This window comes from Biomphalaria glabrata, chromosome 9, assembly GCF_947242115.1.
Source record: "Biomphalaria glabrata chromosome 9, xgBioGlab47.1, whole genome shotgun sequence".
In the NCBI taxonomy this organism is placed as follows: Eukaryota; Metazoa; Mollusca; class Gastropoda; family Planorbidae; genus Biomphalaria; species Biomphalaria glabrata.
Genome location: NC_074719.1, coordinates 12087909 through 12104736, shown reverse-complemented (window position 1 = coordinate 12104736; position 16828 = coordinate 12087909). Strand labels below are relative to the sequence as shown.

The window sequence follows — 16828 nt, the reverse complement described above, 5'->3', positions numbered from 1 at the left end:
TCAGAGATGTGTCTGTATATGTGGCATCATGTTCCGTATGTTTTGTAAACGTTTTTTTTCCCCACTTCCCATTCTCAGATCAAGTTGAAATTTTGCATAACTAGTCATAACTCAGCATTCATAGCTAGGTCAGATGATCACAGAGGCTGGTTGAACCATTCCGTAGCAAGCCACTTTTGCCATTTATTTACCAATAGATCTTGTTGGATCTGAGTCCAGTCATGGCTGTAGAAGTGGCAGGGTTATCTGATAAGTTACGCACCAAATAATGCTAAATTTGATACCAAGTTGACTAAAAAGAAAACTATTATTTCAAGTATGGGGGACTTCTCTTATCAACACCATTTTTAAAACAAAAATAAAGCAAGTTTAAGGGAATATAGTTTGAACTGCTTCTAGATGACAGATATTCATTCATCTCATGTCCATCTCTTGAATACCTTTTGCCTGTCAGTGGCTCAACTACAAGATCTGCTATCTTCCCAAACTTACATTAAAAAACAAATTATATAAAATCTTAGCCTCTGAACCAATTAATTTTTGTTGCACAGCCTGATAAATAAGTTGAATATGAAATGTGGCTAGAAATGTATTGACATTTTAAAACACATTTAATCAAAGAAATCTCAATTCCTTGTATTTTATTGTAAATAAAAGCACAGAGTAATGACATGCAGAACTGCAATCAAGACACAAAAAGCAAATTAAGAAAACAATGAATCAATTATTTTTTTCAAGGAAAAGGAAATAGTCTCAGAACAGTGAAACACAAAACATAATCAAAGTTTTTATCAAGGGCATTGCAGTTTTAGACATCCTATTACAAGTGACACAAGACAATCAAGTTCAGTCACTGGGTGTATATCAGTAGAGATGAGCTTTGGCTAATACTTGAGTACCACACACTAGATCAGCAGATAATTATTGCACTAGAGCTTCATTTCAGTGTCAAACAACCATCTGGACGGGGGGAGCGGGATGTTGTGGGTTTGAATGGAATCTACATTTTGATATACATGGAAATATGAAGTGGGTGCTTCTTTCTTCAGACCTGATGCTCTAGCACTCAGCCTCCTGTATTCAGTTCAATGGAGAAAATACTTCACACAAATGTTTCCAATAAAAACACAAAAAAAAATTTAAAATATTCAAGTGATTAAAAAAAAAATCTAAAAGACTTTGAAAAAGTGGAATTTAAAGGCAGTTTTTTTTTATTTTAATTTTCACACTGATGTAGTTTTAGTTTCTTCATTGGTTTAAATTGTGTATTTTATTTTTTAATGATAACATGAGTTGCACTGACTACCATAAAAATACAAAAGCAACAAAACCTTATGTAAGAGTCTGGAACAGTCCATCTTCTACAACAAATGATTATTTACAATCATTAAAACTAGTTATCAAAAAAAAAAAAAGTAAGTTCGAATTACAAAAAATGTAAACAACTTCAAGAAATCATGATCTAAACAATGAAAGATTTAATTTTTTTTCAAATCATTTAATTAAAAAAAAATTCTTTGACGTATCTGTTTTAACATATAAAAGTAAGGGCATCACTCTAGCATTGTATACAGGGTGGCCCAAAAGTAGGTTTACAGATATTAAACTACCTTTCACATGTGTCTTGAGTGCCCCAGAGAGGTATCAAGAATGTTGCCATGTTCAAGGAAGACATTTTGAAGCATCCGAGAGATTCAATTGTTTTATGTTTATGTTAACAGGTAAAACAAATTTCCCACTGTTCTAGTGTCAAAGTTTCATATAAATACTCTGCCTGATAACTGTCAACCTACTATTGGGCTACCCTGTACTTCCTGGCTCCTAACAACTGTAACCCACTAATGGAATGACAACCAGAAAAGTGTACATCAGAAATGTTTCATTGAGTCATGCCTGAGGGACATCCCAGAGTTCAACAATTGGCACCAACTCTAATATTGGATGAGAATGTAGTCAGTTGTACACTCTACTAGACATAGAGACATTAACATAGGCATAATACAAAGGTGGCCACATTTGATTTAGCTAAAATAGGAACCTATTAATAAGTGTAAAATTTAGCTAGTTTATTATGTTATCAAGCAAATTATTTCAATTAAGTAAAACAATTAGTTGAAATAACTATGCCAATTTTTAATTATCACAGCACAAAAATAAAACTCAATTTGTCACCATTAGCTTTAAAAAACTTTAGGCTTTAAAAATGTTGACCACTTGGAAATACAAAAGTGAAAAACAAACAAAAAAAAGTTAAAAAGGTACAAATAAAACAGAATTAAGTTTTACTTTAAAGAAATAAGTTTTTGTGGGGTTTTTTAAAAACATCTTTTTGTAAATTGAATAAAATCCTCTGATTATTCTCACATTTCAAGTTTATCTATTACAAGTTCTTGAATAAAACAATAATTAAAGAGCTTCCATGACCAAAATACATCTATTAATCTGAAACAATACATTAGTGACAGTAGTAACAGCAAACTCAAATGAACAACAAAATAAAAAGCATAAGAGTACACTTATGGAAGCTAGGGTCAATAGAAAACATTATTGGTAAAATAAAAGCAGCTGATTTGATGCTTTGAAGAATACACAGGAAAAAAAAGAATCAAAATTCCTAGCATCAACTTACACGAAAACAAATTTGACTTCACATAGCAATTAAAAAAATCTCCAACACATACACAGAAAAGATTTGACTTTGTAAATCAAAACTTAAACAACAAAATGTGTTGAGCAGGCCCCTTAAGTTCACAGTAAAACACCTAGATCTAGGTATAAATGCAAAGACAACAGATATTTAATCAAATAAAATGATTATCTACATAAAGCTAATTTAAATATATAAGAAAATGTAACATTTGTCTGTATAAGCTTAAGTGTATAACTTGATTACCTTATTTCAATGACGTATTAGATTACAAAATAAATGCTGACTGAATATAAACAATTAAATTAAAATGCAGCCTCTATATGTAGGTCAATTAAGGAAGACTTGTAAGTTCAATTTATTTTGATTCACATGTGTTAGATATACTCAAATTATTTGATTATTACGCCTTACATGATTTTTATTATGGTTTTGTTTGTGGTAGATGTTTCATGTTTCAGCTGTTCCTTCAGAATTGAAGATTATTACATCCTCGCACAAACCTCTTGCAGGGAATGATGGCAGGCAAGGGTCAAACTGAGGCCCATAGACACAACAGTCTAGAGCACTATCTTATGATCAGACAGCCGTCCTATGTTCTCATAACAAGTCATAAAACTTCATTTTAATCTATCATTCAATCTACATTCTGACTTCATTTTAATCTATCATTCAATCTACATTCTGACTTCATGTTAATCTATCATTCAATCTACATTCTGACTTCATTTTAATCTATCATTCAATCTACATTCTGAAACTACTTTAATGTTTGATATTTGTGTTAGAAGAAAGATCAAATTAAATTGTTTACAGGAATCAAGTCAATGTCTAGTCCTCAATATTATATTACATGGTATTTCTATTTTGAACATTTAGCACATTTACAAATATCATATAACAGAAACATAAGGCACAAATATCACAGTCAGATAGAATATACCAGAAAATAATGGCAATAAATGTTTAAATATTTTTTTTTTCAAACTCTGTCTTGCCATTTATGATATCTACAAAATGAACACTTGTAACAACTTGATATGATCACACTAATGGCAAAACTGTTCTCCAAATAGTTAACACTCACAATGATTGTTCACTCTGATATGATTATAGAGATAATAAAAAAAAATATTTGATTTCTTCACACATACATTTTCTTTGATAGCCTGAGTATGTCAAAATTCAGATCCAAAGAAAAAAATAAAAAAATAACAGACATAATTTATTAAGAATGATTAACTCAATGTCCCCATGGTTTAAAACAAATCCATTTTCAGAAATTGGCAAGTTGTTTCAGCATAGATGGAAAGATAAAAATATAAACTTTGTAGCACATTCTCTTTACCTACAGGATATAAAGAACAATATTTTAAGGAGCTGATTTAGAAACATTTGTAACAATGCAGCTTCTGAACAAGTTTTGAACATTTTTCTTTGGTGAAACAAGACTGATTGACAAGTTATAATGTGGTAACTACTAGAGAATTTTTTTATATGTGTTTAAAACTATGAAGATATGCAAACAAATATGTACCACAAATACTATAATCTTTGTCATTGGCATTCTTAAATTTAGGAGTTGAGGACTTCCTATTCTGTATTATATCATCTAAATAGTTGTCACTGGCACACAATGTAGTTCATGTGCTACATGCCCCTGAGAAACTCTGTTCAAGTGCTCCCTTTTATAAATGTGAAACGTCTTAACAGAGTGACTTTAGAAGTGTTTGGGAATTCAAGAAAATAAGTGGCTAAATAATCAAGTCATAATAATGTCGAGAAATACAAGAGAGGAAAAGAGGGAATGGAACTTCAGTCCAAGCTCACAATAACAACCGCAATAAGCTATAAATAGTTACAGGAATGACATCTTGGAAGAAAAGTTTTGGAAGACTATTGCAATCATGGTTTTGTATATCAGACAACTAAAGTGAACAAGTATAAAAGTAAGGAAAACAAAGTATATAAATATGTAATATAAAAATATGAGTACACCCGGGTGTCTATAAGTATTTGTTCATAGTAGTCTATTAGTAATAAATTATCTTACAAAAATAATTATATCAAAACTGTAACATTTCTATGTGAACATTTGGTTGGTAATATAAAGTTTTATGAAGGTAAATGGGTAACATAAAAAAGGAGACAAAATATAACAAAGGCACTAGCACTTACAATGGCACATTAGGTAGCAAAGAATCTTCTAACATAAAGCATTGTTTTACAGGCTTTGTCAGCATCTGGTTTGACTAAACATGTAGGTCAATGCTTGGTTCAGCATGTAAACATCTCCAGACTTGTAAACAAGTTTTTATTTTAATGACGCTCATTTAAATCAATTTACTGGGTATAATAAAATTCTATTTAGAATACCACTGATATATTTATTATTTATATACGTCTATAAAATAAACAACAACTGATCAACAGTTAGCTTTAACAGGTGCATAGAAACATTTAAAATAGCAATGATATTATAATCAATAATGAATGCTACACTGTTCATATTCTAACATATATTGCAACGATTGTAATAAACTCTGTAAGGACACAATAAGGCACAACCTTATGAGTATATAGCGTGTAAATGGCAAGTTTCTACCAACTTTTGGTTCTTGTATATTTGAGCTAATCAAAAAGTCAATGAAAAGAACAATAAGACAACATGTTTTCCAATTATTCTTCAAGTGTCAATCAAAATGTATGTGCTGGATCATATACCTCGAATGTTATAACAAAATAAATAATATTAATGGGAAAATAATGCAATATTTTAGAGCGATATTTCATTGCATGGCATTAAAAAAATATTGTTTGTTAGTTTTCTTTTCAATTGCGATTAAAAAAATAAGTAAATGCCATGTTTTTTGTCATAAACAAGTTTAACTTGTTTATTATTTATATCAAAGTTTATTTTCTAATAGATATGTTGACTCTACTGTTGTTTATTGTATTAAATATTTACATCAACTGACTGATGAGGACAAAAAACTTTAACACAGACTGAAAGCAGATCACATAGAACCAATTATCTAGCTTAGATAAAATGTAACATGGACTACTGCTTTGATATTCAGCTTATAATTCAAATGTGAGGTATCTCTAGCATCTCATGCAAATAGAAGGATGACTTTGTAGACATACACTAAAATACAATACTTGAAAAAGGTTTCACAAGTGAGAGTCAGGCTGCAAGAGTACAGCCACTATCAGGAAGGTTTGACAGTTGGTGCCTTCACTGACCTGATACCATTGGGCTCCTGTCTTTTGAAAGGCATGGGTTGAAAAGGTTTAGGTATGGAGTTGGCGGTGCTGCTCTGCGTGGGATGCATTACAGAGCTCTGGACAGGAGGAGCATGGATACTTGGTTTGGCTTCATCATTTGAACATCTGGTCACTGGTCTCTGCTGAGGGCGTCCTCTCGCCACTTCATCACTGGGTCTCAAGTGATGAGAGAAAGCCTTTATGTGTATTTCATCACCATCACTTCTAGGTTTATCTGCTGACTTAGTTGCTTTAATGTTGGCCTTCTCAACCTCTAAGTCTCGGGGAGGCAGAGCTCTGTGGAATACTCTGGGGGACTTTTCTGATGTTTTTGTAGGCTCAGGGTGACCCCCTTGTTTTTCCATTTGAGCGACAAGGTCTGACACAAGGGGCCTTCGAGGCTGTTTTGGCTTCTCTGTTGTTTTTATTGTGGTGTCAACATCTGGTGCATTCTCATAAAGTATGTTAAATTCTGACACATTGGCAGCTGGACTAGAACAAGGTATGACCTTTTGGGAATAATTATGGTAGTCTGATTCATGGGTGGCTGAAACCTGATCAAAGCTGCAATTACTTGGTTTTTCAATAGTTTCTGTAAGCCCAGTAGAACTGCTTAAAGAAAGTTTAGACTCATGGCTAGAAGGTGAGTAGTCAGTTAACACGTTTAGATAACCAACTGATTTTTCAGGGCCGCCTGGATCTTGGGTTACTTTGACAACCTCATTTAAACCCAAGTTGACATCAAGTTTAACCCTGGCAGGAAGTGGTGGCAGAGGTGGTTCAGCAGGTTGGGCTGGAACCATGGTTGGGGACAGTTCAATCCTGGCTGTGGTGACATAGTTAGGGTTGGTCGCACTCAATGGTGCTGAATTTCTTGCCGGGACTGTGGAGTGCAGGTCAGAGTGCCTGACCTCAACTGAGCTGTGTGCATCTATGTTTCTACTCATATCAGACACTCGACTGGATGCAGTGTGTCTGCTGCTTGTTCCTCTTAGCCCATCAGTAGGAGGACAAGAGGCTGTTGTAGCAGAACTTAGGCGACCCATGTCAGCTTCATCTGGGGTTCTAGATAGAGCCTCAACTGACTTGGCTCCACGTACTTTTCTAAAAGACCTGCTTCTTTCTGTCATACGAACACCCTTGATGGTCATCTCCCCAATAGTGTGAAAACTATTCTGCCTTTTAAAGTTAGACTCTGAATCACTGCCTCTCCTCCTTAAACTAAAGCTTGACCGCCGCTCGGGTGTTGAGTTCCGACTGTGTCTTCTTTCAGGTGTGGTGCTACGGCTATGGCCTAAACTTTCTCGACTAAAAGCTTTTTTAATAGCAGGGAACAAACTGCTGAATGACTTACTCTTTTGTTTGGCCTCTGTGTTGAGTTTTGAAGATGCCCCATTAGAAGCAGTCTTCAGGTTAAATAGGTGCTCTTTGCTTCCAAGATTTAAGAAATTGGGATTCGACAGTGACTTCCTCAAAGTTTCCTGTTTAGCTCTAACGTTTACCATTTTACGTATTAGATGAGCACTTGGGGCAGATGACTGGACCCTAGGTGACGATGTTACTGTGACGCTGTTTGGCGGTAGATTCATGTATCCAAATGATCTGCTTCTGTCCCTTCCACCACCAACATCAGTATTGTCGTGAAACTTCTTTAACCCTGTAAAAGGTAGAGGTGGTTTCTCATTAGATGTAGAGGAACCATTAGAGGAGAGAGTTAGACTGCTATCAGCATCTTTAACTGTGTTCAGTTTAGCCTCATCAGGACTTGAGCCGTTTTTACCATTATTGTTATCATCATAAATGACAGTTTTCATATGGTCACTTAAATCTTCACAGCTGGCAGACATTAGCCATTCACTAACAGTGTCATCAATGCTGTCCAACCCAGACACTTTTCGGCTTGCAACCCCTCTACCTACTTCATGGAAATCTTCAGAAATTCTGCTTACTTCTGATTCTGGTCTGCTGTCCAAATGCTGTCTGCCATAGGATGATGGATGACTGGAATGAACTTTACCATCTGTGCTATCAAAGGACACATGGCTAAGTTCATCTGCCGACCTTTGCCTGATGTGACGCACCACAGGAGGGGAGAAAACATCACTGCTCATACTTTCTTTGGAGATGAACCTATTATAATGTGGCACACTGCTGGATGCCATGGTTTCAGGTACAGAGACTTGACGTTGATGGTGACTATCTCTTTCATTTGAGTCATCTTGCAAGTTGATGTAGCCTCTAGCTGAAAAACTGGAGCCACTGATGACACTCTGCTCACTCCCACTGACATTTTTTGACAACTTTTCTTGTAAGTGATCAGCAGAATTGTCTTGACCAATTTGCCCAAGATCTGAACCACGGTGATCTGTGTTGCAGTAATCAGAAATGCTGCCTGGACTTTTACCCAGTGCATTTCGCTCCAAAGAGTTTGTACCTCCAAAGCCTCTGTTTTCTGATAAAGAGATTGTCGGAGACTTGACCCCACTCTGCTGCTGAGACATAAGGTACTCTGCTCGGCCAACTTTGTTTGTGTTCCTGGTTATGATGGGAGACTTGCTCTTCCTGACTTTCATGTTTGGCGAGGAAAGATTGTAGAACTCAGTGTGACGATGAACCTCACCATGACTGACATCTGTGCTGAAGTTTAGGCTAGTGGGGGGTCTCTTTTTATTGCCTGAGCTGGGCGTTATTAACGCTATTCCAGGTGAACCTGGATTGGGGCTGTGCACATCCGAGGACACAGAAGGGATGTCCACCTTTCTAGGAATACTGTGCTCTCTTCTTTGACTTCGTCGAGGCCTGCCCCCATTAGTGGATCGTGTAGGTGGGGGCGGTGGCCGATCAGTGATTCTTATTTCATCATTAGCATGGTGGCCATTTCTAGATGTATCTGGTCTTTCTAGATTTACGATCAAGCTAGAGGCCTGTACTTGTCGTTCAGGTGAGAACTGAGCTCTGTAATGAATATGAGATAAGGATGAAGACAGAAATATTTACACAAGTCAAAACTTACAGTTTTAAACATTCAACACAAACACAAAATAGGATTACCCATAATGGAATCATAGCTATCTTAAAAGTTGATTACTATGAGCAAAGACAAGAAGTCTCTTGTGGTCTAGAGCCCTGATATGCCATTAAGTGTTTATTTTTTGATTTTGATTTGTTGATTTGAGGCACATCGGCACAATTTAGGCCATGTCGTGCCTGCAGTCCCTTAAGGACTACTCTCTCTCTAAACAACAAGGGCCAGATTCTATACAGTTATATAATTAAAATTAAGGTCTATTCACAGTTAAAATAGTAAAGGTAGTAAAAATTTAAATATTTGGTAAAAATCTAATGTAAATAGTGCATGTTCACAAATTCAGAAATCAGATCTTCGTAGATAGCCCCACTTCCCGAATAAAGCCCAGTACCTTCCCAGGGTCGACATTATTAAATAGTGTTTTTAGATTAGTGGCTCTAAAATGTTTCGCCCTGACATCCTGGTATCTGGGGCAATCAACGAGGATATGTTCCACGGTGAGGCGAGAGTCACAGTACTCGCAAAGTGGGGGCTCCTCTCTCTTCAGTACAAAAGAGTGCGTGATGTAGGTGTGGCCAATCCTAAGTCTGGACATGGTTGTGCTACCACGCCTTGTCAGACCCTTAGATGTGGGCCGCCACCTGACATCCGCCACAATCTGCCTGAGTTTACTGTGAGTCTCAGCCTCCCATCGGTTCTGCCACTCTCGATAGGTGGCAGAGGCAATACTTTGTCTCAGGTCCGAGTAGGGAATTTGGGTTCCTGACACCACATGATTTAGGGCTCTCTTTGCTTCTCTGTCTGCGGCTTCGTTTCCCTCAATGCCAACATGGGAGGGGACCCAGATGAAGGTGACATCCCTACGGTCGGCTGTTATTAGGTCCAACAGCTTCAGGCTCTTATGTACCAATGGGATGTCAGTCTTCATCCGCCCCAAAGCTTGCAATGCAGATTTGGAGTCGGAGCAGATTATAAATTTACTCCTTTCTGATGCTTTTACGGCCATAAGTGCAAGCAATATTGCGTGCAATTCGGCCGTAAAGATGGAGCAGCCATCGGGGAGTCTACGGGAGATTGTTTTGTTCCGAAAGGAGCAGGCACACGCGACCTTTCCCTCCATTTTGGATCCGTCTGTGTAGATGGTGCCACAATCTCCGTAGCTCTCCTGCAGTTCCCTAAAGTGGACTTGTAGTATGCTTGGGTCTGTATTTTCTTTTTTGAAATTAAGGAGGGATAAATTTAATTTAGGTTTATTCATTAGCCAAGGAGGATTCTGAGGGGTTTCTATTTTAGAGATTAAGTGTTTACATGTTAAGGCAAATGGTAATAACAGAAAAGAAAACTAAAATATCTCAGAAGCTTGAGGATGTATGGAACATAATCTATGGAATAAGACTCATGAGAAGCATGTGTGATCTGAATTAAGCTATAGACTAGTGTAATATCTATTCAAATTAGTTTACACAAATGCATTTACCTTTCTCTATTTTCTGATAGACTTCTCTGCTGGCCAGGACTAAACTCTTCTAGAATGAAAAAAAAAGTAATAATTACTGAACACTTAATTTGTGAGATCATTTTTTTAAATAAGTTTTGGACATTCCTTTCAGAAAGAAAGATTATTACGCCCTAAGCTTAAACCATCTGTGTGACAGCAAGGGATGGCAGGGTTTAAACTCAGGACTACTGCAATAAAATTCACAGTATTTTCTCATGTACCACTATATTTTGTAACATCATCTACATAAAAATTTTTTAAAACTTTATCTACCTAACAATAATGTAATTCTGTCTATGTAATCATTATTTTATAATTCAGCTTAATAGTATCGCCCCACTTTCTCAAAGATTTTATCTCCAGCACACAAAAGCATGATGAAAGTTTCTGCTTGAGTCTTACAAGCCAAATACTAAGGTTTATTTAACTTCTATTCACCAGAATATATAAAAAGGAGATAAAGTTTCACTAACTCTTCTTTTAGTAAGTCAAAAAACAAAATGAAAGATAAGAAGAAGATAAACATAGCAAATTCATCCACAAATGTACAGAGTAAATATAGTCAAGACAAATCAATATATTTGTGATTGCTTGATAGGATCAAGGACTTGACATAGAATCAATGTCTCTACCTGAAAGAGAGTTTGGAATGTTCCAAGTTTTGCTGAGGATATTTCTGATCTCTGGTTCTTGTTTAGAGCAGACGGTAATGGCTGTGAGAGAATGGAGACATTCATGTTCCCTAATGTAGTCTTCTATTTCTTCAGGAGTTCCTTTCTGAGTGGGCTACAAAAGAAAGTCATTGATAAATAAAGTAGTGTTAATACTGTCGTCTAATAAAAGTATAAGCATAATAAAAGTATGTTGTATAAATGTAGTAAATTATAAAACAAAAATTGTGAATTATAAAAACAAAATTATAATAATTAAACTTTTGACCAAATTTTCTTTTTATTTAAATATTAATTATATGTTTCTTCTAGAAAAAAATATTATTAATGTCTTATAGCCGACAGGACCAGCAAGTCATTTTATTATCCTTATTTATTATCTTGAAGATGTATGTATGTAATTAGAAATATGGGAATGACTGACATTTAGGGAGCAAAGGAGAATTTGATTTACTTTGTCAGAAATTACTATGTTTGCAAAGTTATTGAACAAAGGAGATAAATCTTAGTGACCATGGACTAACCTTGACTCTGTCCAATGTGTTGACAATGTAACTGTCCACTAGGTCATACATAAAGTCTTCTTCTCCACCTTGAGTCTTAAACTGAAACAGACCTTCTCCCATTGGAGCTACTCGTCCAGCCTCTATGTTGAAATGACCTGGGGCGGGTACTTCATAGTAACGAATGCTTTTGAGCGGCCACTGGGCAAGTAGCGCTCTTGTTTTCTATGATGATATCAATACAAGAGTTTGATAAAATTTCTAGCTAAGATAACACATTTTGTTTTAAACCCATATATGGTTATCTGACAATGGACTGTGTTTTTCGACAAAGCTTGGGTCAAGTCAGTCCGACATTGTAGAGTTCCAGCAGAGTTAAGGCAAGAACGAGATTCTAGTACAATTTGTGTATTGCTGTTATATTCAGATATTGACTACTGCTGATTGTAACACATTTGATTGTTTATTTTTCATTATTTATTACATTCATTAAAGTTTCTCGTAAATCAGAGCCCTAGTTGTCAGGTTCTTGATTTAGCAACTCTGTTCTGTCACGGTTTTATAAAGAGTCGTAACAATATCAATTAAACAAAAAAAAATATTGTGATTTTTTTGTTTCAACATTAATTATAAGAATCATCAAAGAGAATAAAACAGAATGAGTTGTTATAAAATCAGAAGTTTACTAGCTAACAATTAGAAAGCCCAGAATCACTTAATTACTTGAACAAATTGACCAATAAATAATATGAAATATGAGCATCACCTATAGGCTATTTAAATAAGTGTTTTCATTGTCCAATTGTTGTAGTCAAAAGATAGGTATGAAACATTTTGACATGAGACAGTCACATTCTGACAATAATTGATAAACACAAACTTTGTATAATAAACATTGCTTTATCACTATGTTATACATTCTCTGCTACGGCACCCCTCCCTCCACCAAAAAAATTTTTTTTTAAAGAATTTTGACTATTTTGTGAATGCATTTAGACAAAAGCCCATAGCCCAAGACATCACAAAACGAAAATGGAGCTGGATAGGACACAAACTGCGAAAACCAGCTACCAATGTTGCAAGGCAGGCACCCACAAGGAAAGAGGAAAGTAGGCAGACCCAAGCAAACCTGGAAGAGGTCGGTCATCAGTGAAGCTTAGGGTACCGGAATGACATGGGGGCAGATAAAGAAGGCTGCTCAGAACCGAGTTCGGTGGAGAGGTGTGGTTGCGGCCTATGCTCCCCTGGGAGAGCACAGGATTAATTGATTTGAATTTAGCAAACTATAAGTGGCTGACTGGTATGTGCTGAGGACAAGTTCTCAATGGTCCCAAATTCAAACCCTGCCAGCTGTGATCCCCTGCCACTCTGTGGAAGGTTTGGGCTAGGATGTAATAATCTTTGATTCTGAGAGTACACCAGAAACGTGTAAAATATACAAGCTAAGAAAGGCAAGATTCCCCTATGACTATGATATTGACATGCTTTCTCCACCCCCAATAAATTATAGATGAGGTGTCAAAATGCACAGGATGACATTCAACAGCTTTCTCTCTTTTTTACAGTAGGAGGGAGATACTATAAATTTAAAAAATCATTGTGAAAAAAAAAAATTACATTGATTTTTTGTTATCATCATTTCTTTTTGCTTTTCAACAATATTAAAACCCTAAAACACATTATAATGCTAGTGATATAACAATGATTACACAACAAACTTAAATCACTAACTAAATAACTATTCTTCTTGACACACAAAAATATTTTGAACACAATTACAAAACATAGATAAGTATCTTTTTTTTAATACATAATAAAATGAACAAATATAATGCTGCTAAAACATTTTGCACCAAAATGTCCCGCTAAAAGGTCAACATGCAAAAATTTCTGCCTTAGTTGGTGGTAATTTGTTGCTTAATAGGTCAATCTAAAAAAAAAAAAAAAAAAAAAAATAAAATATCAAACCTCAAGAGCAAGAGTTAGCCCCCATGGAGATGCATGTAATATACAAGTACAGCCTGCTGCTCCAATCTTTCGGAGACACTCTGTGTCCTCTGGCAGCACTGTGATAAGATCATCTGGACACAAGCACAAACACATGAAAGACAATGGTGATGAAACAATGACAGTAAATAACAGTGAAAAAAAAAAACAACAACACAGTATTATATATTCCATACAAGTCCATATGATGTCTAAACACATACCACCATTTTTTTTTGTTATAATTCCAAAACTTTGTAATTTGATGGACATAAGTATATCATAAGTCAAATCAATGATAATTATATTGATAATAATTTATCAAACTTTGTTATCAAGAATACTGCGTATTATTGGCAGGTGTAACAACATATGCAGTGATGCAATAAATGGGGTTGTAAAGAGATCACAACCACCAAATCAATAATCTATATATTCCACATAGGGACACTGTCCTTTGAGCTCCAATGGCTGGTCTGGTCTTAGAAACAAAATTGGACTACATAATAAATTTTGAGGTCAGATTAATTGTTATTGATTGTTTATATTATATACACACATTAATTAAATAATTTAAAATGTGGTCGATAGAAAAAAAAAAATTTTAACACTTTATCATAGTTCATAAGTCCTTATATAAAAAAAGGTAGATACAATGTAAATAAAACAAGTAGCGCTCACCTCTAATGTTACTTTTGAGCCTAATCTGTACTTGTAAAAGAAAAACCAATACATCTAGTTCTTTTTCTTCATTCACCGAAAGAAATATGTGATGGGCAGGGGAGGTAATTTCACAGACATAAGTTCTTCCTCTGGCATTCTTCAACTTCTCCACTTTAAAAGTTGGCCAGAGCTCAACACTATCTGTGAAGGAATGATAAATAAGACGAGAGTAATCCTGACAGTTAAGAAGATCACAGAGGCTTCAGATGTGCACACCATGTAATTCTTCATGTAGTGCCAATCTGTAAACTTATAGTTCCAACCACATGTCCACATTCTCTCTACATTTTCACACAGGAAACGTGATAAAACGTTCTCCTCAAATAACTCATATCTAAATTCAAGACTTATAAAAACACCCCTACTCTCATCAATTCCACTAATAAAATAAAAAAAAACAATAATTTCCTTCTATTTGTACATTACTGCATGAGTTCACTAGCCTCCACAAAAACACAAACATTAACAAATTAGGACTTTTTTTTTCTCCAAAGCACTGGTTTCAAAACCTTGACTCCACAATAATGGAAGTATGTAATTATGGTGACTATAAAACACTCCTTAAACAAAGAAATAAGTGAAATTTATTCACCTGCCCCCTAATACACCTACCTCATTCAAATTCACTTTCAAAAAATAGTATGTACACCAGAAGGTAATGTGTACAAGTACTGTACAAATATACACTCATGAAATAGCAGATAAACTGTTCCATCTCTAGTTATACTAGCTAACAAAAGTTTTGATTAATAATAAAAAGTTTTACTAATTAACTGACAAAACAAAACTCTTCTAAAGAGTAACTAAACAAATGACTAATACCTGTAATATTCTTTTCATGTTTTTTGTTGTGTTTTGGTTTTCTCTTATGATATTCAAGGATGGGCTTGTCACTTTTCAATCGAAATATCAAATATTTTGCTTTCCAAGATCCTGCTTTGGAGCCAATGAGTCGTTTTTTTGCCTCACTTAACTTAAAAACCTCACCCTGAGAAAGCAAATTCAATAATTTAAAGCAACCCAAGTCTAACAAGTTTTCAAGGAAGGATAAAATGTTTAATGAAGACCTTAAATTTGTTTGTCTTCATGAAGTTCTTTGTCTATATATATATTTTGATTACCCTTTGCAAGGCATGTAGATTTATATAATTTTAAAAATGTATCATTTTAAGCTCAATTTCTCATGAAAATCCCAAGTCAAGCTAAATAAGATTGAACTCTTCAATTACTCTTCTAACATTGTGAGAATATTATTTTAAGAAATTTATACAAATCAAATAACAACATAAAAACATAAAACTAAATGTTATTATGTAGCCTTGGTTTTGGACCCCTCAACTCAAGAAAACATTAAGAAACTGGAACAGACACAAAATAGAGAGATTCATAGAAAACGAATATATTTGATTACAGTAACTCCTTTAGTAAAATCATTAAATTTTGGGACCATTCAGGATAGAAGACTAAACTAAAACACTAAACCATAATCTTGAAAAAAAAAACAACCTTATAAAATATTCAGAAAGACACCAAGATAAAGGCACATTCCTTGTTTCATATGTTAGGATAAATTTGCAAAAACTCCTTTTTTCCTTTGCTATTGGTATTAGTGCATGGAATGGGTTGTCTGAGACTGAGTCAGTCAGGAAAACTAATGACTTGGCAAAGTTTAAGTCATTGATGGCTATATTGACCTATGGACATGAGTAGGATGCATCTTTTTTTTTAAAGTAATATATGTAATCTGTATGTTATAAGATAACATTATACCTATGAATATGGCACTGAAGTTGAACTAAGAGTAGTCTAGGCAACTTTACTTTAACCTAGATTGACCTAGATCTAGATCTATCAGTGTGAGTCTTAAATTTGGTTATTTCCCAGATTACTCAAAATTTGACTAGACATTAACTCTAAGTTTTAAGTCATCTAAGGCCAAACATTTGATGACTTTTTCAGCCAAGATAGTAAATAGTGAGTAAACCAAAAATTGGCCTCTCTGATAATAATAATGAATAATGATGCAATAGTTTCAATACAAAAATAAACTGCTTGATCAGCATTCCTAGTCAAGCCAGCAAATTCCAACCTGACAGAGTTATGCACGTGCGTACTCCTTAGTACTGTATGAACCTCTTTCAACGCCTACCTGTTGAGAGTTGCTTACAATGCACGAGGAGGTAATCCTGGGCAATAATTCTTGGCATACTTTCGTTTTGAACAAGTGAACAATATAATAATGTAAACGAGTTACCGTCTTCATCTAGAATTAACTCCTAATCGATATTATATATGAAAAAAAAACACGAAATTTAACATAAAGAACATTAATTTACAATCTTTTTGTTTTCGTTTTCAATTACATTCAAGAAAACTACTTTGTTACCTGGTAAACAACATCTCCTTCTTCCTCCATATTGTTTTCATTTCCGTGTTCTGACGTCAATGGCCAGGTGCTATTGTTATTGTTTTGTTTTTTTTTCAAGTTAAGTAGATGTAGCTCTA

General features: G+C 34.8%; 1 protein-coding gene across 2 annotated transcripts; it reads right to left on the bottom strand.

The window, feature by feature from the left end:
* Positions 1–626: 626 nt before the first annotated feature.
* LOC106061822 (uncharacterized) lies at positions 627–16759 on the bottom strand. Of its 2 annotated transcripts, none has more exons than XM_056041263.1 (8): positions 16710–16759; positions 15146–15311; positions 14282–14464; positions 13583–13695; positions 11636–11839; positions 11073–11226; positions 10420–10468; positions 627–8869 (listed from the first exon to the last, which is right to left on the bottom strand). In XM_056041263.1, the coding sequence occupies exons 1-8, from the start codon at positions 16737–16739 to the stop codon at positions 5860–5862; spliced, it is 3909 nt and encodes a 1302-aa protein (XP_055897238.1). In that variant the 5' UTR covers positions 16740–16759; the 3' UTR covers positions 627–5859. The 2 variants fall into 2 exon arrangements, with proteins under 2 accessions (XP_055897238.1, XP_055897239.1); XM_056041264.1 differs by having other exon boundaries at positions 10420–10465.
* Positions 16760–16828: the final 69 nt, after the last annotated feature.

Excerpts from the sequence above, each read along its gene's own strand:
- LOC106061822 (XM_056041263.1), bottom strand. The coding sequence starts at position 16,739 with ATGGAGGAAGAAGGAGATGTTGTTTACCAG. Across the intron at positions 14,465-15,145 it reads ACATGAAAAGAATATTACAG|ATAGTGTTGAGCTCTGGCCA; the intron begins GTATTAGTCATT and ends ATTCCTTCACAG. Across the intron at positions 13,696-14,281 it reads GCTCAAAAGTAACATTAGAG|ATGATCTTATCACAGTGCTG; the intron begins GTGAGCGCTACT and ends GCTTGTGTCCAG.